The 27541-nt window shown below is 45.2% G+C and overlaps 1 protein-coding gene across 10 annotated transcripts in view; it reads right to left on the bottom strand.

The window, feature by feature from the left end:
• Positions 1–628: 628 nt before the first annotated feature.
• Positions 629–27541, bottom strand: part of ZFAND3 (zinc finger AN1-type containing 3) — a 331540-nt gene continuing 304627 nt past the window's right edge. For all 10 annotated transcript variants that reach the window (XM_077904181.1, XM_077904173.1, XM_077904176.1 and 7 more), the window contains one exon: positions 629–3013. In XM_077904181.1, the coding sequence (XP_077760307.1) occupies positions 2859–3013 (155 nt within the window). In that variant the 3' untranslated portion in view covers positions 629–2858. The remainder of the gene's footprint in view (positions 3014–27541) is intronic.

Raw genomic sequence — 27541 nt, forward strand, 5'->3', positions numbered from 1 at the left:
CCCATCTGCCTGTTTGCCTCCACCGTGCCCTTCTCATTTCCTCTGAGGATTTTCCATCATTTTCAATGACAACTGTGTGGTCAATACTCTGCCCTAAAGGTGACAAGGTGGGATGCTACTACTCCCCCACCCCCACCCCCAATTTTTTTTTCCCCCAAGTGTCTTTAAACACCTTAGGACGTATTAAATGCGTTCTCTATACCAGAGTTCACACAGATACACATCACGCTCATCTTCCCTTGGGGGCATCTGGCTCTCCAAATGCTGCCCCTCCCAGGCCCCAGACACACCCAAACCATACACGCAGAGGGGCCCTCCCTCAGGGCTGTTGCCCATTTCTTCCCATCCCCCACATGTGTAACCTCCTCGCTGCCAGCAAAGGCCTGGCCTGGTGCACACACCCTTACCCAGGGCCAGGCCCTGTGGCCTCCCAAGGCACAACCACCCCACAGAAACCAGGGGAGCAGCTCTCTGGCCTGGAACATGACCCCAGAGAATGGAGAGGGACTCTGTGCACAAGAGCCACTGCTCCCCCATCTCTTCCAACTCTGGCCAGGGAGACATTTTACCATTTTCCTGGCTATACAGGTAGCACTTAGGAGAACTGGCAAAACAGAGAAACCCAAACTTTCATACGATTGGTTTAATTTTTTTTTTCAGCAGGAGAAAAAAGAATAAAGTTACAAGATTCTTTTAATATTTTCACAATGTTAAAACTAAAACTGAGCTCTAGGCTATGTGTGTAAGTAAATCTAAAACACAAAAGGGTTAAATAAGATCTTCTCTTTTAAAGATACAAGAATTTAAGCTTTCCTTACATTTAACAAACTTCACAGAACAGATACTGCAGGGGAACAAGCCCTCCCCCCACCCCCAGCTCTACCATCAGGACGTGAACATGGGCTACGAGCCCGGTGTGCCACTGGGCTCCCCGAGGAGCCTGCTTCCCATCCCTGCCTCAAAGCAGAGGGTGGGGCCTGAGGAGGGCTGGGAGGGCGCGTGGGGGGCCTCTTCGGGATCAGAGCTTGGCGGGGGGCCTAGGCGGGCCGCCTCACTGAGGATGGCCGTGTACTGGCCAGAGGGCCGTGGCTTGACAACAGTGGTAAACGCGGGCAGACCTGGCCCCTCTGCCCTGGGCTGCCCTAGAGCAAGACACCGGTCTGGGTCCTGAAGCAAGAATAAGGCTGGAGATTTTGCAGCGGATTCCACTCTGGTGGGGGCAGGATGGGAGGAAGAGGTTGGGAAGAGCATGATTTCCTATTTCAGTATTCCGGATCAAAAAACATTTGTAGTTGCAGGTGTTTAGCTGTGAACTGCAGACAGAGTCGAACTGTTTGTTGCGATATAAAAGGGAAAGTTTGCTGGGTTAAACTATTCCAGTAGCCTGTGTGTGGGCAGATCCGAACCGCCTCTGCAGGAGCCTCCGACTCGCACCAGACTGGACCGGATGGGGTCTCCGGCCCACTCAACCCTGTTCAGGCTTTCAAGAGAATCTTAATCCTGTCCACCCTCCCCTCCCCACCTGATGGGTGAGGATTCCCTACCTTGGGTGAACAGGCCCATATACACCCTCCCCACCTGGCCTGAGCCGCTTCGGCTACGGACTCCTCTCCGCCTGCACCAAGGAGGCACAGGCTGGGAAATACGCCCTCCCATCCCCACCGCCAGAGCAAACGTCTCTCTCAGAGCTGGGCCATGGCCATGAATCACTGTTCTAGACAGATCAGCCCACGGCCCCTGTGGCACGTGCGGTGCGGCCTCCCCTCCCTACACCTGCTATGTGGTAGAGGCTGTCCCTGGACTGCAGAGCGGCTCAGACCCAAGGGGCTGGGCCACGGCAGTCTCCTCTTGGCCCGCAGAGGGCTGGGCGGGCACCCGCTGGGGGGGCAGAGGCTGCGGGCCACAGCTTCCCAGGGGCTCCCCAGCCCTTCTGCTGATCCCCGTTGGCTAGGAAATGTCTTTTTAAAAACTCCTGATATAGAAATCTAGCTGCAGAGGCCAGTCTGTAGATCCCAGCCGCAGCTGCTGTGCTGTAATTAGCCTTATTTGATCAACTGCCAGACCCCTGCACTTGGCAAGTGGCAAACCAGAGCCAGTGGGGTCAGGGTGCGCCCCTGGTTGCTTCTCCTGACTGTTGGGTCCTGTGTAGAAAAGATGGGTCTCATACATGGACTAGTCTTGGGTGGAGCTAATTTTCAAAGTGAGGTTATCGTTTCTCTTCTCGTGTGATGAGAGAGTTTTTTCATAGCAAGTCAGGTAAAAAAATTTTCCTAAGAACCTGCCCCCCCACCCCCATTTTCCAGCTCTGTGGGAAGGCGAAGCCACCGCCCAGCCCAGCCACGCAGCCAATCTCAACAGCCTCCTGTGGCCAAGGCACGCGGGGCCATCAGGGATCCTGGCTACTGGGACTAAGGATAAGTGAAGAGGTGAAAGGCCGAACGTTAACCAGAGTTTCTGGCAAAGCCATGTGCGTCATGGGAACTTTAACACCAGCTTCTACTCCTCTATTAACTCAGAGTCTCCATCTGGAACACTTTCCGCTTAAGGCTTTTTATAAGTTTGACTCCAGCAGTGACAGGTATGTGTTGTTTTAAATCCACTAGCCATGCTCAAAAAAAAATATTCTTCATGTTTTAATTTTATACAATGGCTAGCAGGCACCTTAGTAACCAGCCAGAAATCAATTTCAACCACCATCAACCCCTAAACTACAGTACCAGGATGGCTGGCTAAAGAAAGGAAACGGACTGGCTGTAGTCTGACGCGTGCCCAGTACAAGGTGTCTGGCTGACTTTGTCCTAAATAAGGCTAACATTAGTGAACTAAGAACAGCGTCATGTGGCGGCCGTGCCTGGCCTTCAGGAGCACCCCTCCCCGATGCGCTGGCAGGAGCGCCCCACTTTCCGGTCCAGTTTCACCATTTTCATGATGGCTTCCTCTCGGCCTCGGCCCATGTGGTCAAACGTACAGTCATGCTGCTCGGGAAGGCGATGTAACATACAGAACACATAACCTGCAATGGTGGGAGAAGCAGAGAAAACAGATGTTAAGACCGTTAAGGTGGCCTCCAAATGCCCAAAGCCCAGCTCTCATTCTGATCTGGAGGATGTGAGGGGCATCTGAAGGAGTGGACCGTGGTCATAGCAGGTGCTCCTGCTGCTGAAGAGAGTTGATCACGGTTGCCACCTGCAATGAAGGGGGCTGCACCTTTGCAGCTCCCAGCTCCTCCTTGAGTCAGCCTGAGGGCCTCAGAATGTCCAAGGGTGCCGCTCAGAAGCTGACTCTGCATTCACTGCTGCTCCTGCTTGAGCCCTGAAGGTGGAACCCCACTGCTATGGTGAGACATGCCCCCTTCCCTGGGAGATGAGTGCGTTCTGAGCCCCCTCCCTCCCTACCAAATAGGCAGGAGAGCAGAGAGCTGCCAACTCAGCACTTTCCCAGCTTGAGCAAACTGTAATACACACCATAGGATACCCACCACTCCTAGGAGGCAGAGAGGGAGCAGAAATGATTATGGCTTAAATTACATTCTATTTCCTGAACATGAGGGCTCAGGGGGACGGTGGGTGTGATCAGACCATAGCCCACAAGTGAGTGGAGGCTCTCAAAGGAAAATGGATTATTTCCAGTGCTGGAAGAGGTATCACATATAAATACGGGAAAGAATAGAAATGTTGTGCTCTAATCGCCAGTCATCTCAAAGGACCCAGATACTTCTAACTCCACTTGGAAGGTCAGGAGGCTGCTCCTCTCTGGAACAGAGAAGTCAAGGGAGACACTCATGGGGCAAAACAAAGGACTGAGGAGAGGCCAACAGAGCAAGGAAATGGTATAGGTGAAGTTCCTCAGGGAGGAAACGGTAAGAGGAGGCCCTTGAGGAGTCAGTGGGAAGCTCAGGGACAAAGGAGACACAGAGCTGCCAAGGATGTGACCCTTTCCTTCCCCATTCTGCTCAATTCCTAGAACTGCTGGTAGGTGTGTGGGGGACAGACAGCTAATGTCTCCTAGGTCTGTCTGGTCAACGAGGGGAGGGAGAGATCCAGGCTGGGCTGGCTTATGCTGCCGCCCTATGTGGCCATACTTCCAGGCCCCACAGGCCTAGCCAGACCAGGTCCACCTCTCTCTGTGCGCATGGGCAGGCATCCCATAGCAGCCCTTCTAGGCCAAAGCTCTCCTCACAAACAACACCTCTTCTCAAAGACTTTTCCTTGAGACTTCTTTTATGCCTAGATCCCACTGCCTAGAGTGAATAAACAGCCACCCCTTGTAAATGGTGATGTGTGAATCTCTACATCCTAAATTTCTTTTTTTTCCAGACATGAAGGGTGGAGGCAGTGATTTTAGAAGAACAACATTAGTAGCTGAAGCAAAGACTGAGTAGCCAGGACAGGCAACAGTTCAACAGCCAAACTTGTAAGATTCCCTTCATCTAGAGAACATTCCTCAGCTGATACTCCTGCTCCTAGGTCTTGAGCTCTTGCTGTGTACAGAGCACATGCAAATGGCCTGGGGGCCTGAGTGACCAGGTTGAGCCTGGACTATCCACTGTGAGAAAAAAACACATTATTAACTGCTTCCCAGGCAGAGCAGGGCAATATGTTTGACTCTAAATTGGGACTGGGTTTAAGGAAAAGAACAGAGATGAAATTTTTGTCTCCAGAGAAGCTGAGCTCCCACTTGGTCCAAAAGCAAAGTTAAGATTAATGAGCTCATATTTACTGATAAGTTTATTACTTGAAGATATTGGATAGCAGTTATCTTTGTCCTAAAGGACTTCCCAGCATAAATGTGGACAGGCTCAGCATGCATCCTCCATCTAACAAACAGAACTGTCTTTTGGGAGCAAAGCCTACCTGGCAGGGGAGAAGCTGCTGCTAGGTCAAGGGCTTGAGGCAGGGCAACAGCAGTACGGTGGCATGATGTGTATGTAGATGTTCCTGTCACCGAGTCCTGACATACTTCTCTAACTTCAGCATTACCCCTGCTGCCCCTTCCCTTCCTTTTTTTTTTTCCCAAGATACTGGAATGATGTAGGTGAAGATCCCAGGGGCTGGCTCTTCTCCACTTCTGAAGAATGATGTGATCAGAATCAAAGTAGCAGGAGATGGATTACCTCTGAAATTAACTTGGCCCCGGGCTCAGCCCACCATCTCATTAGTCAAAGGCCGACTGGGGTGGAGGGGTGAGGCTCTGGTCTTGTCCTTACTACACACCCCAACTTTATTCAGCTTGCCTTCCCCTGGCTAGAGCGCAGCCACCTCAGGGGGTCTAAAAACTCCAGGCTCCCTTGGTAAAAGGAAACAGGCTGTGACAACCTCAGCAGCTGCCTGATACAGTCCCTACCTACCCAAGATTCTCCAGCCACCAGCAACATCTCATTTCTCCATCTGAGTTCTGTGTATGTCCGCTGTTAAGACACAACTTGACACCTAGCTATGATTTCTGAAAGGTGAAAACCACAGCAGCTACACTTGGAGTGGTATGTGTAACAATTAGAATGTAAAGCTTTATCACTGGGGAAACGTCTGGGGAAAATCTGGAAGGCTAGCTACCCAAATTGTTGCACTGAGGTTTTAGCTGGCATAAATTAAGCTCAATCCCCTCTCTTGTCAGGGTCACTCACCAAAAGGAAGTTATATGCTGGAATTTGTCCTAAATGCTGAGTAGGCATTATCTACTGACAGCAGCCAATCAGCTAAATGAAGTGAGTGGTGGGGAGTGAGCTGTTCTGGATACAGGGGAGAGCGTGAATGACTGGTGGGTGGGACACAATCTCTGTCCTCTTTTCTTGGTACCCATAGATCTGTTTCCAGAAACCACTGCAAGTATCATGAACTTTCATTTACTCTCTAATTGGATTCTTTAGACCAAGCTGGAAATGGAGAAATGAGTTCAGGCTGCTAGGGAAGATGATTGTTCTTAATTTCAGTGATGAACACTGTTTTAAAGCGCAAGGGGATTTATAGCCTCTGTCTGGACCAGGCCATCCTCCTCCACACCATGCATTAGAAACCGACTAAGGCCTTTCCAGAGAGGGTCAACCAAGGCAGTGTCTGAAAGGATGACAATGAATTGAATTGGTATCATCACCTGGGGTACCACGCAATTCTTCTTTCCCTGATTTAAAAAAGTTTACATCAAAACTGAATTCATTCACTTGCATACATATAATCTATATCCATCTATCTCCTTATGGCCCCACAGTCCAGCATCATGTAGTTTGAAAAATAATTTCAATTTACTTTTGCCTACAATAGCTACATGCCACATAGTATTTTAGAGAGAGGAGGAGGGATCAAGGAATAGGAGAATATGATTAAAAGGATGCTGATCCCCAAAAAGAAAAGGAAAACACTCAAAGCAAAAGTTTTGAAAATATGATCTGTCTGCTAAATGTGGTTTAACCTCAGCCCTTTCCTTGCCACGTTCCATGACTGGCCACCCTGCTCCTTAGGGCCTCGAATTACTGCTTCTCCATGACATGCTAGCCTAGGAGGAAGCGACAGAGCTCCTATAATATAAGGTAGCTGGTGTTGTTTTCAATAAATCTGCACAAAACACTCAAAAACGTGGGTGGGTGTCTCTTTTTTTTTTTTTTTTGGCAATGAAGAGCAATTTGGGATGAGCCCTTGATTTACAAAGGAGGGTGAAGAAGCCTCTATGAGCACTCTGTTCCATGGCCTACCCTCCCTCCACGCACACTACCCTTCTCTCTGACAGCCACTCCCTGGCTTCAGACAGGCCATCCTGCATGTAGGAAGAGGGACAGGAGGCCAACCACAGCAGGTGATACCAGTCAGCCCCTCCCTGTGAACTGAGCTGGAATGTCTCCAGCAGCTATGCTCTCACTCTGAAAAAAAAAAAAAAAAAATTCTCCAATGAAGCAAGCAGCATCAGAAGAGAAGAGGATGCTTGCCTAGATGGCCACAGTGGCTGACCTATCCAGGGCTTGGGCCCTGCCCAAGCCTGTGGCTGTGGACAGCAAGAGATGGGGGATATGTCAGAAGCTTCCCTAACTCTGTCACTATCAGAGACTCAGGATTATGGCATAAACCAAGAAAACATAATTTAGTGGCTATCTAACCCTCGGTCCAGAAAGGGTTTCTTCCTTACATGGCATGAGAAATACAGAAGTCAGCATTCAGGTCACTCGCTCTCAACAGAGAAGCCTAGGGGCATTCTCATGGGACAACAGGCACGTTAATGGAAACCACTCCTCCAGACTCGGCCCTCCTGATGTGGACCTGGGGCCTGTGGCATCAGTGAGCCATATGCCACATCAACCTGAAGATGCCCAATACCCAGTGGCCCTGAAAAAACATTCCCAGCACAAAACAGAACTGAGGCTCATTCCTCCAAGATTCACTTAGAAGTGCAGGTTTCTAAAAATGCTCATCTGGTGGGGACCAAACTTCTGACCTGACCATTCAGCTTTTTTTTTTTAAAATTTTTATTTATTTATGATAGTCACAGAGAGAGAGAGAGAGAGAGAGAGAGAGAGAGGCAGAGACACAGGCAGAGGGAGAAGCAGGCTCCATGCACCGGGAGCCCGACGTGGGATTCGATCCCGGGTCTCCAGGATCGCGCCCTGGGCCAAAGGCAGGCGCCAAACTGCTGTGCCACCCAGGGATCCCACCATTCAGCATTTAAAGCTAACATCTGGAAGTCATACTATACATTCTGGTACCCTCATCCACAGTTAAACCTCACATCTGCTTACAAAGGGTGGGATTTAGGTATTTTGAGACTAAACACACAGGACTGAGCAATTTATACACATGCCATCATCAAAGATGACACCCAACACCTTGTTCTAAGTGCTGTGAAAGTTGTAACACTGTTTCCTGTTTCCCTAACTTGTTTACAGAAGTCCACAACAATCACTGCCTAAGAGGAACCCTGGGAAGAAGCCTTACCCAAGACCTGAGGAGAAAGGGTGTGTGTCCTTTTGGTGGTGCTGGCCGGCAAGGCCCTGCACCAGGTGACTGTCCCACCTGCCAGTTCTGTCCTTCCACTGCTCCCCACTCACAGGCCAGGGGAAATGGCTCCTGTACTGGGGGATGGGGAAGGTGGGTGGAGGAGGGGTAGGGGAAGGAGGCAGCCTTACATCCTGCAAGCAATGCAGTGCCTACCCTTGGCTGAGGCCCTGTATCACCCCCACACTCCACCTCTTCCAGCACTTCAGCACTTCCCTCCAAACTCTAAGAATTAAGCAGTGTTTGGAACTTTTTTCATGGAATTTCCTAAGGGAGATAAAGAAAGTGATGCCAAAATCCACATTCAAAGTCTGAGCCCTTGACATTTTTATTCAATCCTTGTCAGACAGAAATGCTGCCTATCAGCTTTATCTTGGAGTAGAAAGCACTACTTAAAGTTGGCAAAGCTGGGGAGCTCTGTATACTTTTGGCTTTTAATTAATTAAATATTTGTTTTCTTGCAGAACCCGTTCCCCACCCCCAGCCCTTGAAGGCTCATCCACAGTGGCAGTTTTAGTAAAACCAAAGAGCAGGCCAGGCCTTAGCTCCTGCTGTTTGGGTATTTTTTACCTCATTTATAAGAAATATTTTATACTTTCTTGCTCATTTGAATTTCAAACTGCCAAAGGTTCAAGAAGAAACTAAAAATACTGACAAGCCTTGGGGACTGAGGCACTGTAAAATGATCCACCGGTGTGCAGCCTGGGGTGGCAGTGCACGTGTGCATGCTGCCTGCCCACCGGCTCCCCAGCCTGTGCTGACTGCAGCGTGGTGGCGAGGCCTACGTAGGTGTGTCCAGTTAGGAGGAAAATCAGAGACTGCTCCTACACACGAGCATGAGCTCAGGCAAACAGAACCTACCCAAGACCTCCCAAAGCTTCCTGAGAAACCTAGGTAACAGACAATCCAATCCCCAACTCATTGATAGGCACCACTTGTGATCTATGTGTCTATTTAAAGAATAAGTGACAAATATGCCTGACCCATGTGTCTGAAATGACCAGGAAAGCTGGTTAGAAAAAAGAAATCACATTTTTTTCTAGCAAGGTAAAAGTTTCCTAAAGCTCAGGACAGCAAACTGACCTCATAGCTCATTTGTAAGTACATGCTGAGAACAGCAGGTGGCTACAGGAAAGCTTGTTGGAAAGCATTAGCCATTTATACTCCTACCAGCAGCAAACCCGTATTACACCACATCCACTGACCCAATACCCAAGGCAGAATTTGTAGCACAGAAACGTATTAAAGGATCTTAATGTATTTTTATTTCATCAGACATGGTATGGGCAAAGCAGCTGGAGGTATTTCAGGAATGAAATGTGTCTGCTTTACATTCTCCACCATCTCTGGCTTTGCATGGTGGAAGGAAAAGCATCCACTCCAAGAAACAGAACTGGATATCCTGGCTGAGTTGGCAGACGGTGCTTAACTGGGCTGGGGGAGAGAATGGGTCAGCTGCCCAGGGTGCTGGAACCAAAGCCACAGATCACCAAGCAGGGTATCAGTCTGTCTTTCAGATGAAAAGAGAACTTGCGATTTGGAAGAGCCTAATTCTACTCAACAATTTAATAAAAACCATTAAAATGTACTGAGACAATTCTAAAGCAGAAGCAATCATCTGTTTTCCCCCAAATCAATTAAGATACCAGTTAGACGGAAGCTAAATGCTAGAACAAGCCACGGTGTGACAGAAGGCAAAGATATGGGAGCCCTTGTGCAATGAGCTCCTCAGGCGCTGTGCACACTTGGCACATGGCTCTGAGAGAACAGTCAGCAGCAGTGGAGAGAAAACCATGCCACAGTCCAGCGTAATGAAGCTCCTGACACAGTTTGCAAACATGTCATTTTAAAAGTGTAAAACATTCACCACTCTTGGTATCTTTTATTGCTCTCCAGACAGCTCCATTCTTGCAAGAACTCTAATGACCTCTTTCCTCTTCTCTGGGGGGAATGCATACCCTGTCCCAGTAGTGTCTCCTGTCACCAAACTCAGGCAGCCTCCCTTTACCTGACATTCAGACAAATCCTGTTTCTGTTCATTCCTGCCTCCCCCCAGGAAGAACCTAGTCCTATTCTTTGCCACAGGGGGTGGGCGGTGGGACAGGGCAGCTACAACCACAGAGGGTCCTAGGCCATCCACCCTAACTTGTGAGAACCCTCCTCCAAGCAAGCCCGGCAACGCCTTGGCACAGAGAGAAGGGGGCTGGCTGAAGGCTCAGTCCGCTTGGCTGTTTTACCTGCAGATGAACATACATTTAAAAACTAACAGAAAATGGCTCAAGGCGGTTTTTGCTACAGGAATGATGACCTGTTCTTTCAAACATCATTTATTTCAGTAGCTGAGAGCAGGCAGTATTTGCCTCTTGGTATCTTGGGCAGTTTTAAGGATCAGAAAAACCCTAGGCGGTGCCTGTACTCCCGGCTTCCTCCCCACCCTCTGCCCCCACACCTCCAGCCTCTCAGGGTCTCTGGAGGACGTAAGGTACTAGCAGGAAACTTCTAGTTCTTGGGTGACTTTATCCTCCTCTCAGCACACTCAACATTTGTTTGGCTTTCTCTCTCAGCATTACCTTGTCCTTTAAAAGATCACTTGCTCAATTGGAGCCAGCTCCAAAGCTGCAGTGGAGACCTGAGGAAGGGCCCTACCAGTACTCCCAAGAGCCACCAAGGGCCCAGCGTGGGCACACAGGAGCAACTCAGTGTGCTTGCCAGAGAACTCTGGCCTGTTGAGTCATCCCTGAGGCTACATGGGCAAGTCACAGTTTCAGGTGGCCTTAGGTTGTAAATGCCACGTGTCTCTCTCCAGAACAACACTTGGAAAAGAAAGGAATACTTTCCCCATTCTTCTCTGTTGGCCTTCCAACTCACATGGTGAGATCTCAGGAGAGTACAAAAATGCCAGATGGGCCTCGGGGAGACCTATGGCAAGTCCCATAAACAGGGTAACCCTGAGTTCTCTTCCTGGAAAACCCAGTGAAGAGCCTGTGCTTTGGGGCCAAAGTACTGGATTCAAGTTCCAGCTGCACTGCCGACAGTTGTGTGAGGTGACTTAGCCATTTAACCTTCCAGAGCCTCGGCAGTACCTCCCATAAAAAGGGGTTCTGGACATTAATACAGCAAGTGTGTGTGAAGCCCCCAGCTCAAGGCAGGCTGGCTGCGGCTGGGATGGCTCTTCCAGCTTTTGTCATCCCCTCACCTTACACAGTAAGACTAAGGCACTGGGGGCTGGGAGTCCCCTTCCCCGCTCCTTCCTCCTCCTCCCTGCTCCCTCTCAGCCTGCTCTCTGGTTCCTTCTCCTAGGAGAAACTGCTACTGACAAAGGAGAATGAGTGTGAAATCTTCCTCTGAACATGCGATGCACAGTTTCCTCTGCCCCTTTCCACAAACCTCTTTGTACAGAGTATAAATGCACAGTAAGTGATAAGCTCAGTGAAGAATTTCTGTTGAAGATAATGCAAATTTTAGAGAAACTTGTTAAAATATATGAAGACTACACGGGGCAGCCTAGAAAGCACTCACTGGTTAGGGACACCATGAAAGGGACCTGGAAACTTTCCAAGGACAGTGCAGAACAGCTACTCTGCTCCTGTGGGGGCTTCTCCACAGGTATGGCTGTGAATTCCGCAAGCCTCTCTCACAAGCAGAGGCAGAGCATGTGTGTTTCCAAGTTTGCTCACGTACTGACTGTGTGCTGAAGAGCACATGTCTATTTCCCTGAGACTGTCGGGCTGGGAGCTGCAGTGAAAGGAAGGAAGGAGAGAAAGGAACAGGCTCTAGACACTCGGAAAACAATTACACTTTTAATCCAAACGGTGCCAGTGTCACGTGCATTTGGTTTGTGCTTCTTCTAAGAATGAAAAGTCTCTCTGCATGCCTCTTGTTTTCACATTAACTCAAAAAGGTCATTCTGAGGACCTCAAGAGTATAAGCATGCTCTCCTCTATTTTCACAAAATTTAAGCCTTAAAGTGCTGTCCACTCTTTGATGTGTATGTAGAGGGGAGGGCAGAGAAGCTGGCTTCCTAAGTCTCCATTTTTAAAGTTAGTTTATTTAAATACACCCTCCTCCCCTGAAGGGCAAGAGGCTTATTCGGTGGCAGAAGAATGTTTTAGTTGTAGACATGAGTTCAGATTTGAAAACAGACTAGGGACTATAGTCTGTTAAAACCCCCACTGAATGGAGATCCCACCCCAGGATTCTAGAGACTTCTTACCTGACCTCACAGCCCAATTCCCTTTCACTTGGTGAGGGGTGGGGGTGGGGGGGCTCAGATATGGTTACAGTCTGGGTATTTAAAAAAAAAAAAAAAAAAAGCCACGAATGGAGCCTGTTACATTGCTAAATCCAGTGGGCCCTTCCAGTTCTCCTTGATAGTGTCTGGAACGGTTAACTACTCCCACAGGCACATACTACTTTCTTTGTTTTCATTCTCTTGCACTGGTAGCTCCTCATCTACTGTCCTTTAAGTATTAGAATTACCCCCATGCTGGACTCTCTTTTTTGTTTCACCCCACCCTTGCCCCAAGGTTTAAAACTCTAACCATACATGCAAACAACTCTGAAATTTCTCTCTCTGCCCCAGATCTCTCTCTGGAGCTCTATGCCTCTGGATCCAATTATCTACCAGATGCCTTGGATATCTTAGACTTCAGGTGCCCAAAATGGAACACTGACTCCTTCTTCTCAAACTTGCCTCTCCCTTAGTGTCCCCCACTCTAAAAGAACAAGCTCACCCTGCTGCCAGTGGCTCATGACAGAAACCTGGTTCATCACTGGCATCTTCTGCATTCTTCATATTCAACTACTGAGTCCTGTGGATCCTAGTTCCAAAATTTTTTTTAGAGATTTATTTATTTATATATTCACAGAGACACACACACACACAGAGACAGAGACAGAGAGAGAGAGAGAGAAGAGAGCAGAGACACAGGCAGAGGGAGAAGCCGGCTCCACGCAAGGAGCCCCATGCAGGGCTCGATCCTGGACCTCCAGGATCACAACCCGGGCTGCAGGCAGCACTAAACCTTTGTGCCACCAGGGCCGCCCCTAGTTCCAAAATTTAAATTTCTTCTCCTTCCTTCCATCTCTACTGCCATCACCCCATCAAAGCCACCAGTACCTCTTGCCAAGGCTACTACAATACCCTTCTCTGGGTGATTGCTGACTTCAAATCCATCCTGCTCTCAACAGCCACAGTGAGTCCACACAACCATCTCTGATAATCTCATTCTTACTTAAACCCTTTAATGGTTTCCTAAGAATGACAATTTCACCACCTTAACTCTCTCATGTCATCCAGCCTCGCCCCCTGGACTCTATGTTCTAGATACACTGACCTAATCAAATTCTTGCTTCTTTAGGCCTCAGTTTCAATGGCTTTTACTCAGGAAGACCATCCTAGACCTTCGGACTAGCCTAGGGCCCCATTATACGCTTTTCATGGCATTCTGGACTTTTTCTTGAAGCACTGGTCACAATTATAATTGTAGGGGTAGTTTGTGTAATTTTTTCATTTAACTCGTTTTCTTGACTAGATTTCATGAAAGAAAGGGCCGTGCTTCTGAAATTTAATGCCTAGAACAGGGGGTGGTTCACTCAATATTTTGACTGAATTGAGGAGAGATTAGTTACAGACTATGTTCTCTGAACCTCTGAGGAAAAGTAAAAGCCAGTCAAGAGCTCAGGTGGCCAGATCCAATCTGCTCACCCTCATCTCTCAGCAGTATCTGTCTTCTCTCCCTCCCTTGTAGTATACCACCGCTGCCCTGGCTCCTGTGGTGTTCTGTGATATTTCAGATCTTCTTCCCACCTCACTGGTTGTAGCTTCTTGGAATCCTTAACTAGCTTCCTTTCTGAAACCACCACAGAAAGCAGTACTCTTAAACTTTCATATATTCCTTCAAGTAAATCTCATCCAGACCCAAACTTTCAATATTTCAACATTGCAGTCTAAATATTGATGCACCTGGAATTTATATTTCCACCCACAATTTCTTCCCTTAAACGCCTGTATCCAACTTACCACTTGACAAACATACCCAACTAGGTTGGTTAATAGGAATTTCAACTGTAACATGTTCAAAACAGAACTCTTAATCCTCTTGACTCCTGTATTGGCTAGTCTCCTAAACTTCCCTGCTTCTGTGAATGATTCTATATCCATACAGCTGCTCAAGCCAAAGCCAAGACTCCCTGATTCCTCATTCCCTTACTCTTCACACCAACTTTATTAGTAGTCTTGTTGGGTTTATCTTTAAATGAAGTTCTGAATCTGCCCTGCTTTCTCCATCATCTCACGCAAAAGTCCTGGGGCAGGAATGAGTACAGCATGCTGATGGGATAGAACAAAGGCTGGCAGGGCTGGGATGCTGTGAAGCCAAAGCCTCCGCCGTGGCTAGTTAGAGCCCACAATGAGTTGCCCTCTTCTGCCTTTGCTGTCCCCTCAAAGTCTCTCTCACAGCGTTAGAATGATTTTTCTTTTCGTTCTTGGTAATTGACTCAAGATGTACTTTTTAAATATTTGTTAATTAATTCCTGTTTGAATAGATAATACATGAATATAACAGAAATTGAATTTGCATAAAATAATATTCAGCAAAAAGTATGTCTCCCATCCCATTCTCTCAGTTACCCTCCCCAGAGGCAAAGCAACCACACCACTACTACCAGTTGTTGTTATGTATTCTTGGTAGTCTATGCACAAGCATTTATGTCTATCTCCCAGAGGGATGGAAATGTAATATAAAATGTAAATCAGATCACACCATTCCTTCGCCTAAAACCCTTCAATGCTTTCCCACGACTTTTAGAATAAGATACTAACTCTTTGCAAAGGCCTACTATCCCCCCATCCGGTCCCACCTGCTTCTCCTCACGCACTGGGCTCCAAACACACGGGCCACCTCTCTCATCCCGATCTGCCAAGTTGTTTCTGCCTCAGGGCCACGTTGCTATTGCTCCCTTGATCTGGGACACTCTTCCCCTAACCTGTGAATGGCTGGCTCTCCCAGGTTTTATGTCTCAGTTCAGCTTTCACCTCCTCCAGATGCTAGACTCCCACCCCTACTTGCAGTGCCTCCCAATGCCCTTCTCCTTCTCTGTCATTCTATTACACCACAGCACTTACTCCTATCACAAAGGATCTCATTTATCTGTTCCCATGTTTACTGCATCTCTCTCCCAAAGAATAAAAGCACCATGCAGTCAGGGACTTTGTCAGTTCTATTCCTTGTTGCTCCTCTGGAACTCAAGTAGGTAGACTGGATAAATAATTACTTAGAGTCAACATCCAACTGTTTAAAAATAGAAGAAAATTACTTCTAGCAATAAAAGAATGTTTAATGCTGTACTGTGTGTTCCCCCCCCCCCCCCCCCACCACTTCTGGAGAGGAACACCATCACACAGTCTACTTCCAATTACCCGGGTGAACAGTAGCACAGTGAGGACAATCTAAAACCTATTGCTGTCTGGCTTTGGATATATTCCATTGTTTGCAGCAGCAGGTTTACTTTCCTAATTGTGCTTTTCTATGGCCATTATTACTATGAGCCTATATTCTGAGCTCACTCTGAAAGGCAACCCAGAAATGTCTAAGATGGCATCAATCAGATGCTCTCCTGGAATTAAAACTCTGCTGTAACACTCACAACCATAAATGAGCTGAGTATAGGGATGCCTGGGTGGCTCAGTGCTTGAGCATATTGCCTTCAGCTCAGGTAGTGATCCCAGGGTCCTGGGATCGAGTCCTGCATTGGGCTCCCCGCAGGAAGCCTGATTCTCCTTCTGCCTATGTCTCTGCCCCTCTCACTTTGTTTCTCATGAATAAAGAAATAAAATCCTAAACAAACAAACAAAAAAACACAAAACTGAGTATAGATAATGATAATGAAGGCTGAGTATAGATAATGAACTGAATATCATCACCCAATTCCCGGATATTCATTTCCTACTCTACCCAAGTATTCTGGTCAGTTACTCCAGATTCCATGGAAAATTAATCCTGAGATAACACTCCAGTTCAAAAGAAGAGCAATTTAATTGATACAAGAATATTAACATAAACCTGGGCCTTTAATTTGTAAGTCTGGAAACTTTCCTCTTCCCAGGTGCCTCTGTAACACTTCAGTGCACACCTCTATAGAGCACATATCATCCTGTTTTAATCACTAGGATGCATAAACCCCATCGTGTGCTGACTCAGAGCTTCCATGTCCCAGGGGCCACCAGGCTGACATGGTTCAAGAAGAAGACCATGTGAGTGCGTGAAGAGGCCTGCTGCTAGACAACATAATCCAGTTAGGAAAAGACCTGCTCTACTCCTCAAGGCACGAGTGGGCTGCCAGAACATTAGGCCTCCATTACCCAGAGGAAAGGTCTTCAAGAGCAATAGCCACTGCCTGCCACCTCCCACCTTATGGCCTAAGAACAGCCCATCAGTATCAAAGCAATATCTTGATTGATATTTAGAAAATTTTGGTCATGGAGAGCATCTAACAGCTGCATGGCATCCTTCCTCTGCAGTCCCACTGTACTGTTGTGGAGAACTTGTCCATTCAAATGAAGTGGGCTGGGGATCCCTGGGTGGCTCAGTGGTTTAGCCTGTCTTCAGCCCGGGGTGTGATCCTGGAGTCCCAGGATTGAGTCCCACGTTGGGCTCCCTGCATGGAGCCTGCTTCTCCCTCTGCCTGTGTCTCTGCCTCTCTCTGTGTGTTTCTCATGAATAAATAAATAAAATCTTTAAAAATGAATGAATGAATGAATGAGTGAAGTGGGTCTGGCTGTCTGCTATAGAAGAGAGCCACAGGACAGAACTCCCCACAGGCTAGTGCCAGCTGTCTCCCCTCATCCACCACGATACTGCACATTTTAGCACACACAACAGCTGGTGAGGCCCGGTGATCATGTACAAGGAGGTACCCAGAGCAAAGAGGGACACTCCTTGTCATCCCCTCCTTCCACCCATGTTCCAGGCACCATGTTGTGGGTTGAGAATAAACCAGACAGACAGTACAGGTGGCTCAACCACTTGACTCCACAGGCAACAACAGAGAATAGAATATCCTTCAAATCTCAGGAAGAAATAAGCAGGGGCACCCTCCCAAGCTCACACTACCTCGTGAATAAATGTCAGCGGACCTACCACACCCACCACACCTCCATTTCTGCCCTCTTCCCGTTTCCTTACATTTCTAGTCCTTCTCTACTTTGTTTTCTTCCTCTTTCTCTCCAACACATTTCTCCCTGCTTTTTTGTTTCTCTAGGTGCCCCAGTAACTATGGTTGCCCTGACATCTGCTCTGACAGCACAGGGTATTTTCTGGATTGCAGGCTCAAGGGCACACCAAATTTTGGGGTGGTGGCAAGTATCCACACCATGCGGCTTCTATGTGTGTACCTCTCATCTGTCTGGAAAACATACAGGAGATGACTTCATCTCCTCCTCAATTCTGCCTAACTCTGAAGAGGGATAGGAATCATGTCTGTTCAAACAAGGAAAGGTGAGCAATTTCCTAGAGAAGCCAGCTGACCTAATTATTTTAGGCACTTCTTCAATGAACTATAGGGCTGACTCATCCACGTTTTTCAGTCTTTGGCCTCTGAACTCTGTTCCAATACTTCACAGAGAGTCTTGACTATTCAAATCTGCAGTATGATAGATCCTCTTCCCACCAGCTTGACAGCACCATCTCTCCGTACTTATTCCCTGCCTATCCAGCACTTGCATGTTTTGAGTCTCTGGGTCTCATGTGCTTCACGGGTCCTGGTCCAGGGATGCTCTCCCTTAGGGCACCGAGTTTCAGAGACCGAACAGTTCTGGTGACACCAAACACTGTCTGAGAGCCTACAACCCACAAACATTTTGATGGGGCTCTGGTGAGTGGACAGATGTACTGAGTACTAAGATGGCCTTCTCTATATCTGCCTTCCAAATGATAGCAGTGCCCCCCAAATGCAGATTCTCTTTTTATAACATTGGCTACAATATCAACTAATGCTGCAGAGCTTGTGTTGCTGTTTGTCACAGTCTTATTCAGGCTCACTGCTAGCAACAAGGTAGCAAAATTTGAAGTGGTGAGGCTTTTCTTAAAGTCTGTATCTCAAGGGCCCAACAGCTGAGGAATAAGGACCATCACATGATCTTATCAGAGCCTTGGTTTGCTTAGGTAAAAGCACTTTCCAGAAGGAGAAACAAACTTCATTGATATTGATCTCTTCAGAGGAAAGGTGCTATAGAAATCTCATCTAATAAATAAAGGATTCAGGCTCCAGTGTTGGGCTACCAGTCCAGCATGGAAAAGAAGCTATCAGGCTCAAGCAGTCAAAAGTATTTACTGGTCATTTGTACACTGTTTACAGAGCTCTATTCTAGGGGCTGGGTGGAAGAAAAAGAAAAGAAAGAAGTCACAAATGCATGCCTTTAAGAACAGCTGGAGATGCACAGAGAAGAAAACTGCTGAAGGACACAAGAAGCAAAGCAAGAAATCAACTGCAAATAAAATCAATACAACACAGCTATGTGCAATAAATCGGGGGCATCAAGGAGAGGTCAACTGCATAAGGTATCCTGGAAGAGGTAAGTTTCCAAAGAAAATGAGGACATGAATTAGCACTCAGGAGAAAAATGGAACGTCCACATCAATAAAAATTAAGTGCCACTGTGTCTCATATTACCCAGGCACAGTGGGAGAAAAAAAGATGGCAACACTATGGACCCTGTCCTCCAGAGGCATCTAATCTAGATGGAGTGACAAGAGATGCATGGAGCACAACAGAAAACAGTGCACTGGGATGACTCATTACCACCACCTCAAGAGACTCTCACACAGTAGGTTGCATATATTTTCAATGTGTTCAATAAGTGTTCAATAAAAAGTGTTCAATCTCTGAATTGAGGAAGTGCTTAACAAATGGGCTAAGATCTATATGGCTGAAAATAAAGATAACTCATGCTGCAGGTATCTCCTCACTGCCTAGGACACCCATGGGCCAGCAGGGGGACATGAACAGTGCAGGATTCTGCGAGCTCAGCAAATCTAAGCTCACATGTTAGATGCTCCCTTAATATTTCTGAGTTATTCAGCCTCAAAGCTTGAGTGGTGCCATTTTACAATGCTTTTATCAGGGTCAAGTGATTTAACATAGGAGCAGGCATTCGGTGTAATAGTGTTTACACTTTACTCAATAAAGTCGTTCTATTTTGGGGGCGCTTGGGTGGCTTTTTCTGGGGCGCTTGGTTAAACATCTGCCTTTGGCTCAGGTCAGGATCTCAGGGTCCTGAGACAGAGTCCCATGTCAGGCTCCTAGCTCAGTGGAGAACCTGCTTCTCCCTCTCCCTCTGCCGCACCCCCCCCACCCCCCCGGCCCTTGCTGATGCTCATTCTCTCCCAAATAAAATCTTAAGCGGAAAAACAAAAAACAAAAAAACAAAAAAACAACCCTGTTCTTTTTTCCTTTGCTCAGAGGATCACAGCTGCAATGGTACAGAGTTCACTCATTCAACTCAAATATTTACTAGGCATCACTGCACTTCTACAGTAGAAACCACCAAAAAACACTATATGATTGGTCTCTGTCCTCCAGTGCTTAGGGTCTGGAAGGAAGGATAGACGATTTCAGTATCTAAGAAGTACAGCAGTATTTCTTTATGGACTCCATAAGAGAGAAGACTTTTCAGCAGTCTCAGGAGATTAGCAGATAAAGAAGGGTTTTTGTTTAAAAAGACACCTAGATTTTGCGAGGGCCTCTGATGAGGAATACCGTGGAAATGGTGAGCCCACTCTAGTCCCTGATTTCCCCACACTAGTTCTTTAGTCCCTGTGAACAAACTTGCTACTGGAGGAATGGGGTGCTGGAAAGCCGAAGACCCTGTGGCCAAATATCTGAAGAAGAGGCTTGCCAAGGAGGAAGCTGATTTGTGACAGGTCACTGTGGAGGGCAGAGTGAAGAGGAATAATGACATGTTTTATAAGGAGGCTAGTTTTAGTTCAGTAGAGGAAGCACCTAGCCAATCTAAGCTGCCTGGCAATAATAAGACCTGTTGTATTCCCTCAAGGCTGAAGATGTGCATGGCAGCTGGATCAGCTGTCAGGGAACTGCTGACGTGGTTTCTGTATCAGTTCAGGGAGCTCGACTGGCATCAGATGGGTAACTTCTTTATTTTTTTTTTTAAGATTTTATTTATTTATTCATGAGAGACAGAGAGAGAGAGGGGCAGAGACACAGGTGGAGGGTGAAGCAGGCTCCATGCAGGGAGCCCGATGTGAGACTCAATCCCGGGACTCCAGATTATGCCCTGGGCTGAAGGTAGGCACCAAACTGCTGAGCCACCCAGGGATCCCTGGGTAACTTCTAAGTCACTTAAGTATTTATATTCTATGCCAGTGACAAGTTAGGCAGGAATGAGAGACTGGTATGTTTGTATACAGTAGGTCTTTATCTCTATGACCTCCAAAGGGCTCATCTTATTCATGTGCAAGATGAATCACAGGTTTTGTTTATGCAAACACACTCATCCCCAAAGCTGAGTATTTAATTAAACCATAAGCTTATCAAATATTTTTAATTAGACCAAGCAAGCAATGCTACCCTATCTCTTAGTATATATATGCTGTCTGCTTTCCATCCCCTACCAATAAAAATCCAAGGCAGATAAAAGTAATGTAACAATAAAAAAATGCTAAAGTTCCCCATCTATACCTTATTCCTTCAGCCAAATATTCCACTAGGAAGACCTCAGGTTGCACATGTACCCTGGCTTCAAGAATATACATGGAGACTGGTCCAGACATTCTTTCATTCACTGGCTTGGGCCTGTCTTCAAATACTACTACAAAACGGACTTTTCCCTAAAGATACCAGCAGGCTCACCTGGACACCACATTTCTGTGACTTCCAGTTTTTCTTGTACATTATTAGTACATACTGTCTGGGTACTACCACAGACCATATATTCTAATATGGGCAGTGAAAAGCTACAGAATAACATGTGATCCTAACCCCTGAGGATTTTAGAATCTAAGCAGGGGAAAGGAGATCAGTAGAGGAAGGCATATGTTAAGCACTCAGAAGATGTAAATCTCTAAGCAAAAAAGAATGGAGTTGATTAGATCTGATATAAAACCTCTATGATGTGCATCACCTTACTTGAAATATCCAGTAATTATACTCTATCTGAAATTACCTTTGCATTTCCTATGGAAAAAAAAAAGAGCTATGAAGTGTACAGACAGTATATCAAACACTGGGGTATATTAGAATTACCTGAGCAACTACACTTTTACTTTTTAAAGAAGCATCCCCTTCTATCCAGGGACTCTGAAGAGCTGGTCTAAGGCCCACATGTTTCAAAGAAGTTCTGCTCATGAGGAAATCAGAGTAAGAATCCATTCAGAAGACTGGGAGTGTCTAGTAGCATATAATTGCATACAGTGTAATGAACACAAATTAGTTTACATACATTAAAAGCCCTGGAAAGGACATTTTTTAGCGAAACTCTGGGAACAATTTGTTGTCAATTTGAAGGAAAAAAAATTTTAATCCTATTATTTTGACTAAACACTACTTTATTTTTACTACTAATGTTCCAATTTGGTGACATTTTGCTGCAAAGGGTCCTTAGAAGAGTCCTGAGTCCTGAGCGAGGTTTTGGAGGCCAAGACAAGAGGAGGCAAAAACAAGAGTATTAACTTGAAGAAAAACCCAAGAAATCTTCTGGGTACTTCATTAGACACAAGTGAAATTCTGTGGAGACAAGCAGACATCCAAGATGCATGATGAGGAGATGTAGTTAGGAGGACCCAAGACCTCTGAGATGGGAGGGACACTCACATTGGGCAGACACTCTTCATTCCCTGAGCTTTACATCAAAGGCTGCATGAAATACCAGTATTTTGCACACAGGTATGATCTAAGGCTAGTGGCAACCTTTCTGACCTCAGTTTCCTCGTTCATAGAAAAAAGTGGGGTTGGATGAAATGACTGCTAAAGCTCCTTCTAATCCTGGTGGTATATGACGCTAATATCTACACACAAATTTCTGTGATTGTGTCTTGTGGTAAAAGCATTTAATTCAAGCAAAGCATTTCCAAGCATCTCTCAGAGTGGTTTGCTTATATTACCTCAAGTGAGAGTAACCTAGAAATAGCATCTTAGATGTCTGCTATGACACTAGTTTGATGAAAAGAGGAACACTCTCAGGTCATAGGCTTTCCCCCTTATAGATGTACAGACACGTTACATACAACTGAAAGCAAAGGGAATATGCTTCAACTGCAAACAGAAATGAATTCATGGGATGTGAAATTTTATTTATTTTTTAAAAAGATTTTATTTATTTATTCATGAGACACACACACACACACACACACACACACAGAGGCAGAGACACAGGCAGAGGGAGAAGCAGGCTCCATGGAGGGAGCCTGATGTGGGACTCGATCCCGGGTCTCCAGGATCACGCCTTGGGCTGAAGGCGGTGCTAAACCACTGAGCCACCCGGGCTGCCCGGATGTGAAACTTTAAAAACACAGTTTTGCTAATCTTTTTTAGGCCACGTAAGTTCACCATACATTATATCATCCATTTGGGGGAATGTATTTAAACATTTCCTGTCTTCCTAGAATGCATCAGCAGCTATAATCATTAGCCATTTGTCAGGGTAAGGGGCAGTGGTAGGGGTCGGCTACAAAAATCTATAGCAGATGGGGTGCCTAGCTGGCTTAGTTGGAAGAGCATGTAACTCTTGATCTCAGGGTTGAGTCTGAGCCCCATGCTAGGTGTAGAGATTACTTAAAACAAAACAAAACAAAACAAAACACCCAAAACCTTAAAAAATCTACAGCTGGGGCACTTGGGTGGCTCAGTGATTGAGTGTCTTGTCTGCCTTTGGCTCAGGTTGTAATCCCGGGATCCTGGGATTGAGTCCTGCACTGGGCTCTCCATGGGGAGCCTGCTTCTCCCTATGCCTATGTCTCTGCCTCTCTCTCTCTCATGAATAAATAAATAAAATCTTAAAAATATATATACAGCTAAATTATACTTAGTTGTACAAGATGGAATTTTACCTAAATAAGAGAAAAAGCAAGGAGATCCACTCTCAACATTTTTCATTAATGGGAAAGGTCCTACCCAGTGCAAAAATACAAGAAAAATAAATTATAGACAAAGATTGAAAAGGAGTTAATTGGCCTTTATTTGCAATGACATGATCATGGATGTAGAAAATCCTAAGGAATCTAAAATAAGTAAGTTGCAGAATAAAAAATCATATGCAAAAATTGTTTTGAAGTGACAGCAAAGAATAATCTGAAAATAAATTTTAAAAATTCTGTTGATAATAGCAAAAAATTAAAATACTTGGGAATAATTTTAACAAATGTATACTGAGAAATACAAAATATTACTGAGAAACTAAAGACGATTCAAATAGATAGGTTCATGGGCTGGAATATTATTAAATGGCAATTCTATAAATCTTTTTAAAATGATGAAGATAGGGATGCCTGGGTGGCTCAGCGGTTGAGCATCTGCTTTCAACTCAAGATGTGATCCCAGAGTTCCGGGACCAAGTTCCGAATGGAGCTTGCTTCAGAATGCATGGAGCCTGCTTCTCTTCCCTCTGCCTAGGTCTCTGCCTCTCTGCCTCCTCTCTCTGTGTCTCTCATGAATACATAAATAAAATCTTTTAAAAAAAGAATGGTGATGATACTGGGAGCCTGGGGGGATTAGTCGGTTAAGCGTCTGACTCTTGATTTCAGCTCAGGTCAGGATCTTAGGGTCACGAGATGGAGCCCTGTGTCGGGCTTCACACTCAGTTTGGAGCCTCTCTATTCCTCCCCTCCTACTTTCTCTCTCTTAAAAAAAAAAAAAAAAAGGTGAATACACTTGAAGTACAGACTCTTCATAAAAGAAGATACAAATGGCAAAAAAAACTGATGAAAAGATCTACTTAACATCACTAGTCATCTGGGAAATGCCTGATGGGAAATTAATATTCTACAGCGAGATGGGACCACACACTCATTAGAACAGTTAAAGTTAAAAAACAAACAAAAAAAAAGGGACAATATTAAATACTGACAAATTATGGGTAAATTAGAGCCCTAGTACACTGCCAATAGAATTTTCTTAAAAAGCAAAATATACAGTGGTCATTCAACCTGGCAATTCCACCTCTATACCTCTATATCTACCTAAGAGGAATTAAAAACATATATCCACATAAAAACTTCTGCATGGGGATCCCTGGGTGGCGCAGCGGTTTGGCGCCTGCCTTTGGCCCAGGGCGTGATCCTGGAGACCTGGGATCGAATCCCACATCGGGCTTCCGGTGCATGGAGCCTGCTTCTCCCTCTGCCTATGTCTCTGCCTCTCTCTCTTTCTCTCTCTGTGACTATCATAAATAAATAAAAATTAAAAAAAATTAAAAAAAAAAAAACTTCTGCATGAATATTTATAGCAGTTTCATTTAAAATATCCCCAAACTGTCAATAATCTAAATATATGTCCCCTGGTAAATGGATAAACTTAATATGATATCCATACAATAAAATACTATCCAAAATTAAAGAGGAATGAACTACTAATGTGTAACAATGTGGATCAATCTCAAAAACAATACACACACAAAAAATACACTATGTAGATAGACAAGACTGTATATCATACTGTATGAATCCACAGATATGAAAATTCTGGAAAAGGCAAAATTATACCAACAGAAAACAGATCATCAATAGTTGCCTGGGGGCTGGGAAGGGGAGTGCAGGGGCTCTGACTAGAAAGGGGCACAAAGGTGATTAAAAACATTCTGAAATTTGAATTTGGTGATGGCTGTACCACCTAAATTTAACAAAACTCCCTGAACTCTAAAACAGGTGAATATTATGGTACACACATTCTATCCCAAAAATTTTGTTAAAAAGAACACCACGCACACTTTGCTGGACAAAGAATTAACTAAAACCACTTACTCTTGGAATTAAAACAAAAGACATCAATCATTCATTTCCTTTTGCAATGATCCAAAAGAAGTATTCTAAGCAGGGTAACCTATCCAGATAGCTTTGATAAAATTATTGTGCCGTTATAGCCCCTAACATTAGACTACAAAAGTAGTTGCAAATTTGCTATCTAGACAGAAAATATTTCACTCCATGGGATAAAGGTCTCCTGGCTCACCTGTCAGAGGGTGAGAATGTGACACAGGCTTCAGCAGATATGCTCTGCACATTGTGTCTTTTAAAAGCTCAGTCTTTGATGTTCCTTTGCGGGGGAGGAGAGTTCTTCATGTTTCTCATTTCTCTCTATAGTCTTGTCAAAGGACATATGGTAGGCTGGATCTCTGAGACAGTGCTCAACAAACAGGCTAAATACATGGAGTTAGAGTTCAGTAAAAGGTCTGATTTGTTTTGCTCTAGCATCTCAATGTGCAATTTATAAAGGAGCAACAGAGAGACTAATCTGTTTGGTTTTAGACTAGAACTCTTATACATTAAAGATTAAATGGGGAATTCAGACAGCATACTCCTGTTCAGGTAAAAGTATAGTGAGAATGAAGGGAAGAGGGCAGCAAAGGGAGAAAATTTCTCAGAATTTGCCTCAAGATTTCCAATTATCCTTAGCTCTCACATATATAGTAACTCCCACCAAAGGGCTTTTTTGTTTTTGGGAGTATGGACAGGACACTTCTTTCTCTTAAGCCATAGGTAACACATACCTAGCTGTGGTCTTATAAATAATGGAGAAACTTTAGCCTCTCATTGCCAGATTCAGCATAAGAACGGGATCCCAAAGGGCTGGGGTCTTGGTAACCACATATCTCTCTATAACACATGGCAGAGCATGGACTCACCACTCAGTGGCAGTAATGATAATACTGAACCAGCCAAGCCAATTTGGTCAAGATAAAAGATCTCAGGCGTCTCCCTGGATAGCAGGGGTTTTTTGATGGATCCAGGCTAGAACTTATAAAGCCTTATAAAAACATATACTGACATATTTTCTTTTAGAGACAAAGGATAGAATGCCAAATGTTCTTGAGAGGTTCAAACCACTTGTGGATAAGAGTTAAAGCAGAAGTACAGATATATGGATTTATCTGTGGTGATCTACAGTGCTGGTGAAATGAACTGGCCTAGTAATTTCATGTCACCAACATGCCTCATAGTCACTGCAGCTCTTTGCCCCAGTCACTCTGGACCATAGGGTATCACTATTCACTCACTGTGCGGTCCCCTGCAGTGACAGAGATGGCTGTGACACAGGCACATCTCCTTTTCAGTTACTGACTTAGTTCACATTTGTCCTAGATCATTCCTCTAAAAAAGATTCAACAGCCTCCTGGGCTTTCCTATGTGCTTAATTAAAAAAAAAAAAAAAAAAAAAAAAGTAAAAATTAGATTGTGTTGACCATATTCAAAACCACTGACAGCTCCTCACTGCAAACCAACATCCAAACCCAACAGCCTGGAGCCTAGAATTCCTACCCTTTCTAGTAGTCTCTCTTCACTTAACCCTAATCCAGCTACACAGAGGTCACCTTCGGAACACGAGCTTTGTCTGGGAATTCTCTCTTTCCACACACATCTAAATCCCACTCTTCTTTTAAGGCCCCAATTACTGCAGCCTACCCAGAGTCTTCTAGTTTGAATTAATCTCTCCCTCCCCACTGTCCTATAACACATAACTTATACCTCAGTTAAAACTCTTATGGTAGGCTGCACTGAATGCCAACTGTTTCATGCATGTGTCTGCCTTCCTCAGAGGCCCAGTAAATCCTTACTTTGAATGCATATTAAAATCACCTTGGGGATCCTCCCTAGAAAATTTATTGATTCTACCAGTGGGCAAAGGTAAGTACCAGATGTATCCAGAACACTTTTTTTTTTTTTTTAATTTATTTATTTTAGAGAGAGAGAGAGAAAGAGAGGGAGAATCTTAAGCAGACTTTGCACTGAGTGCAGAGTCAGGGCTCAATCTTACCACCCTGCGATCACCACCTGAGCCAAAATCAAGAGTCAGATGCTTAATCAACTATGCCACCCAGGTGCCCCCAGAACACATCTTATTATGCCAGAAAGTAAGGAAACACTTTGGGGACAATTGCACTACCAAAATAATTAAATATAGTAATGAATTACAAACCGCTGAAAAAATATAAAAGCCCTTGAGCCCATAATAATAATAGATAAATACATGAGGGAGAAGGGTTCTCACAGAAAAACACTGAGTATCAAATGAGAAATGTAGAAAGGAGATTTGAAGTTAGAAAAATCATCATTTTGCAACCACCATAAGTGGTTCAGGCAAGAATCATCAATGGATGCTAAATCTAGGAGACATTTTTGATGATGAGCAGGATATTGACATGGTCATAACGTGTTTTCCCACAGACTGCTTACTAGTTGCATGGTCAAAAATAATAACCAATAGAGTGGAGAAATTAGACAACACTTTAATTAGGTGAGTGAATTAAAATTAACATCTACAATGAGAGGATGATAGACATCTGTGCCTCCCAATGTCAAATCCTGAGAAAGGACACAACATCACTTAGTAAGAGTCTG

This window comes from Canis aureus, chromosome 7, assembly GCF_053574225.1.
Source record: "Canis aureus isolate CA01 chromosome 7, VMU_Caureus_v.1.0, whole genome shotgun sequence".
NCBI lineage: Eukaryota > Metazoa > Chordata > Mammalia > Carnivora > Canidae > Canis > Canis aureus.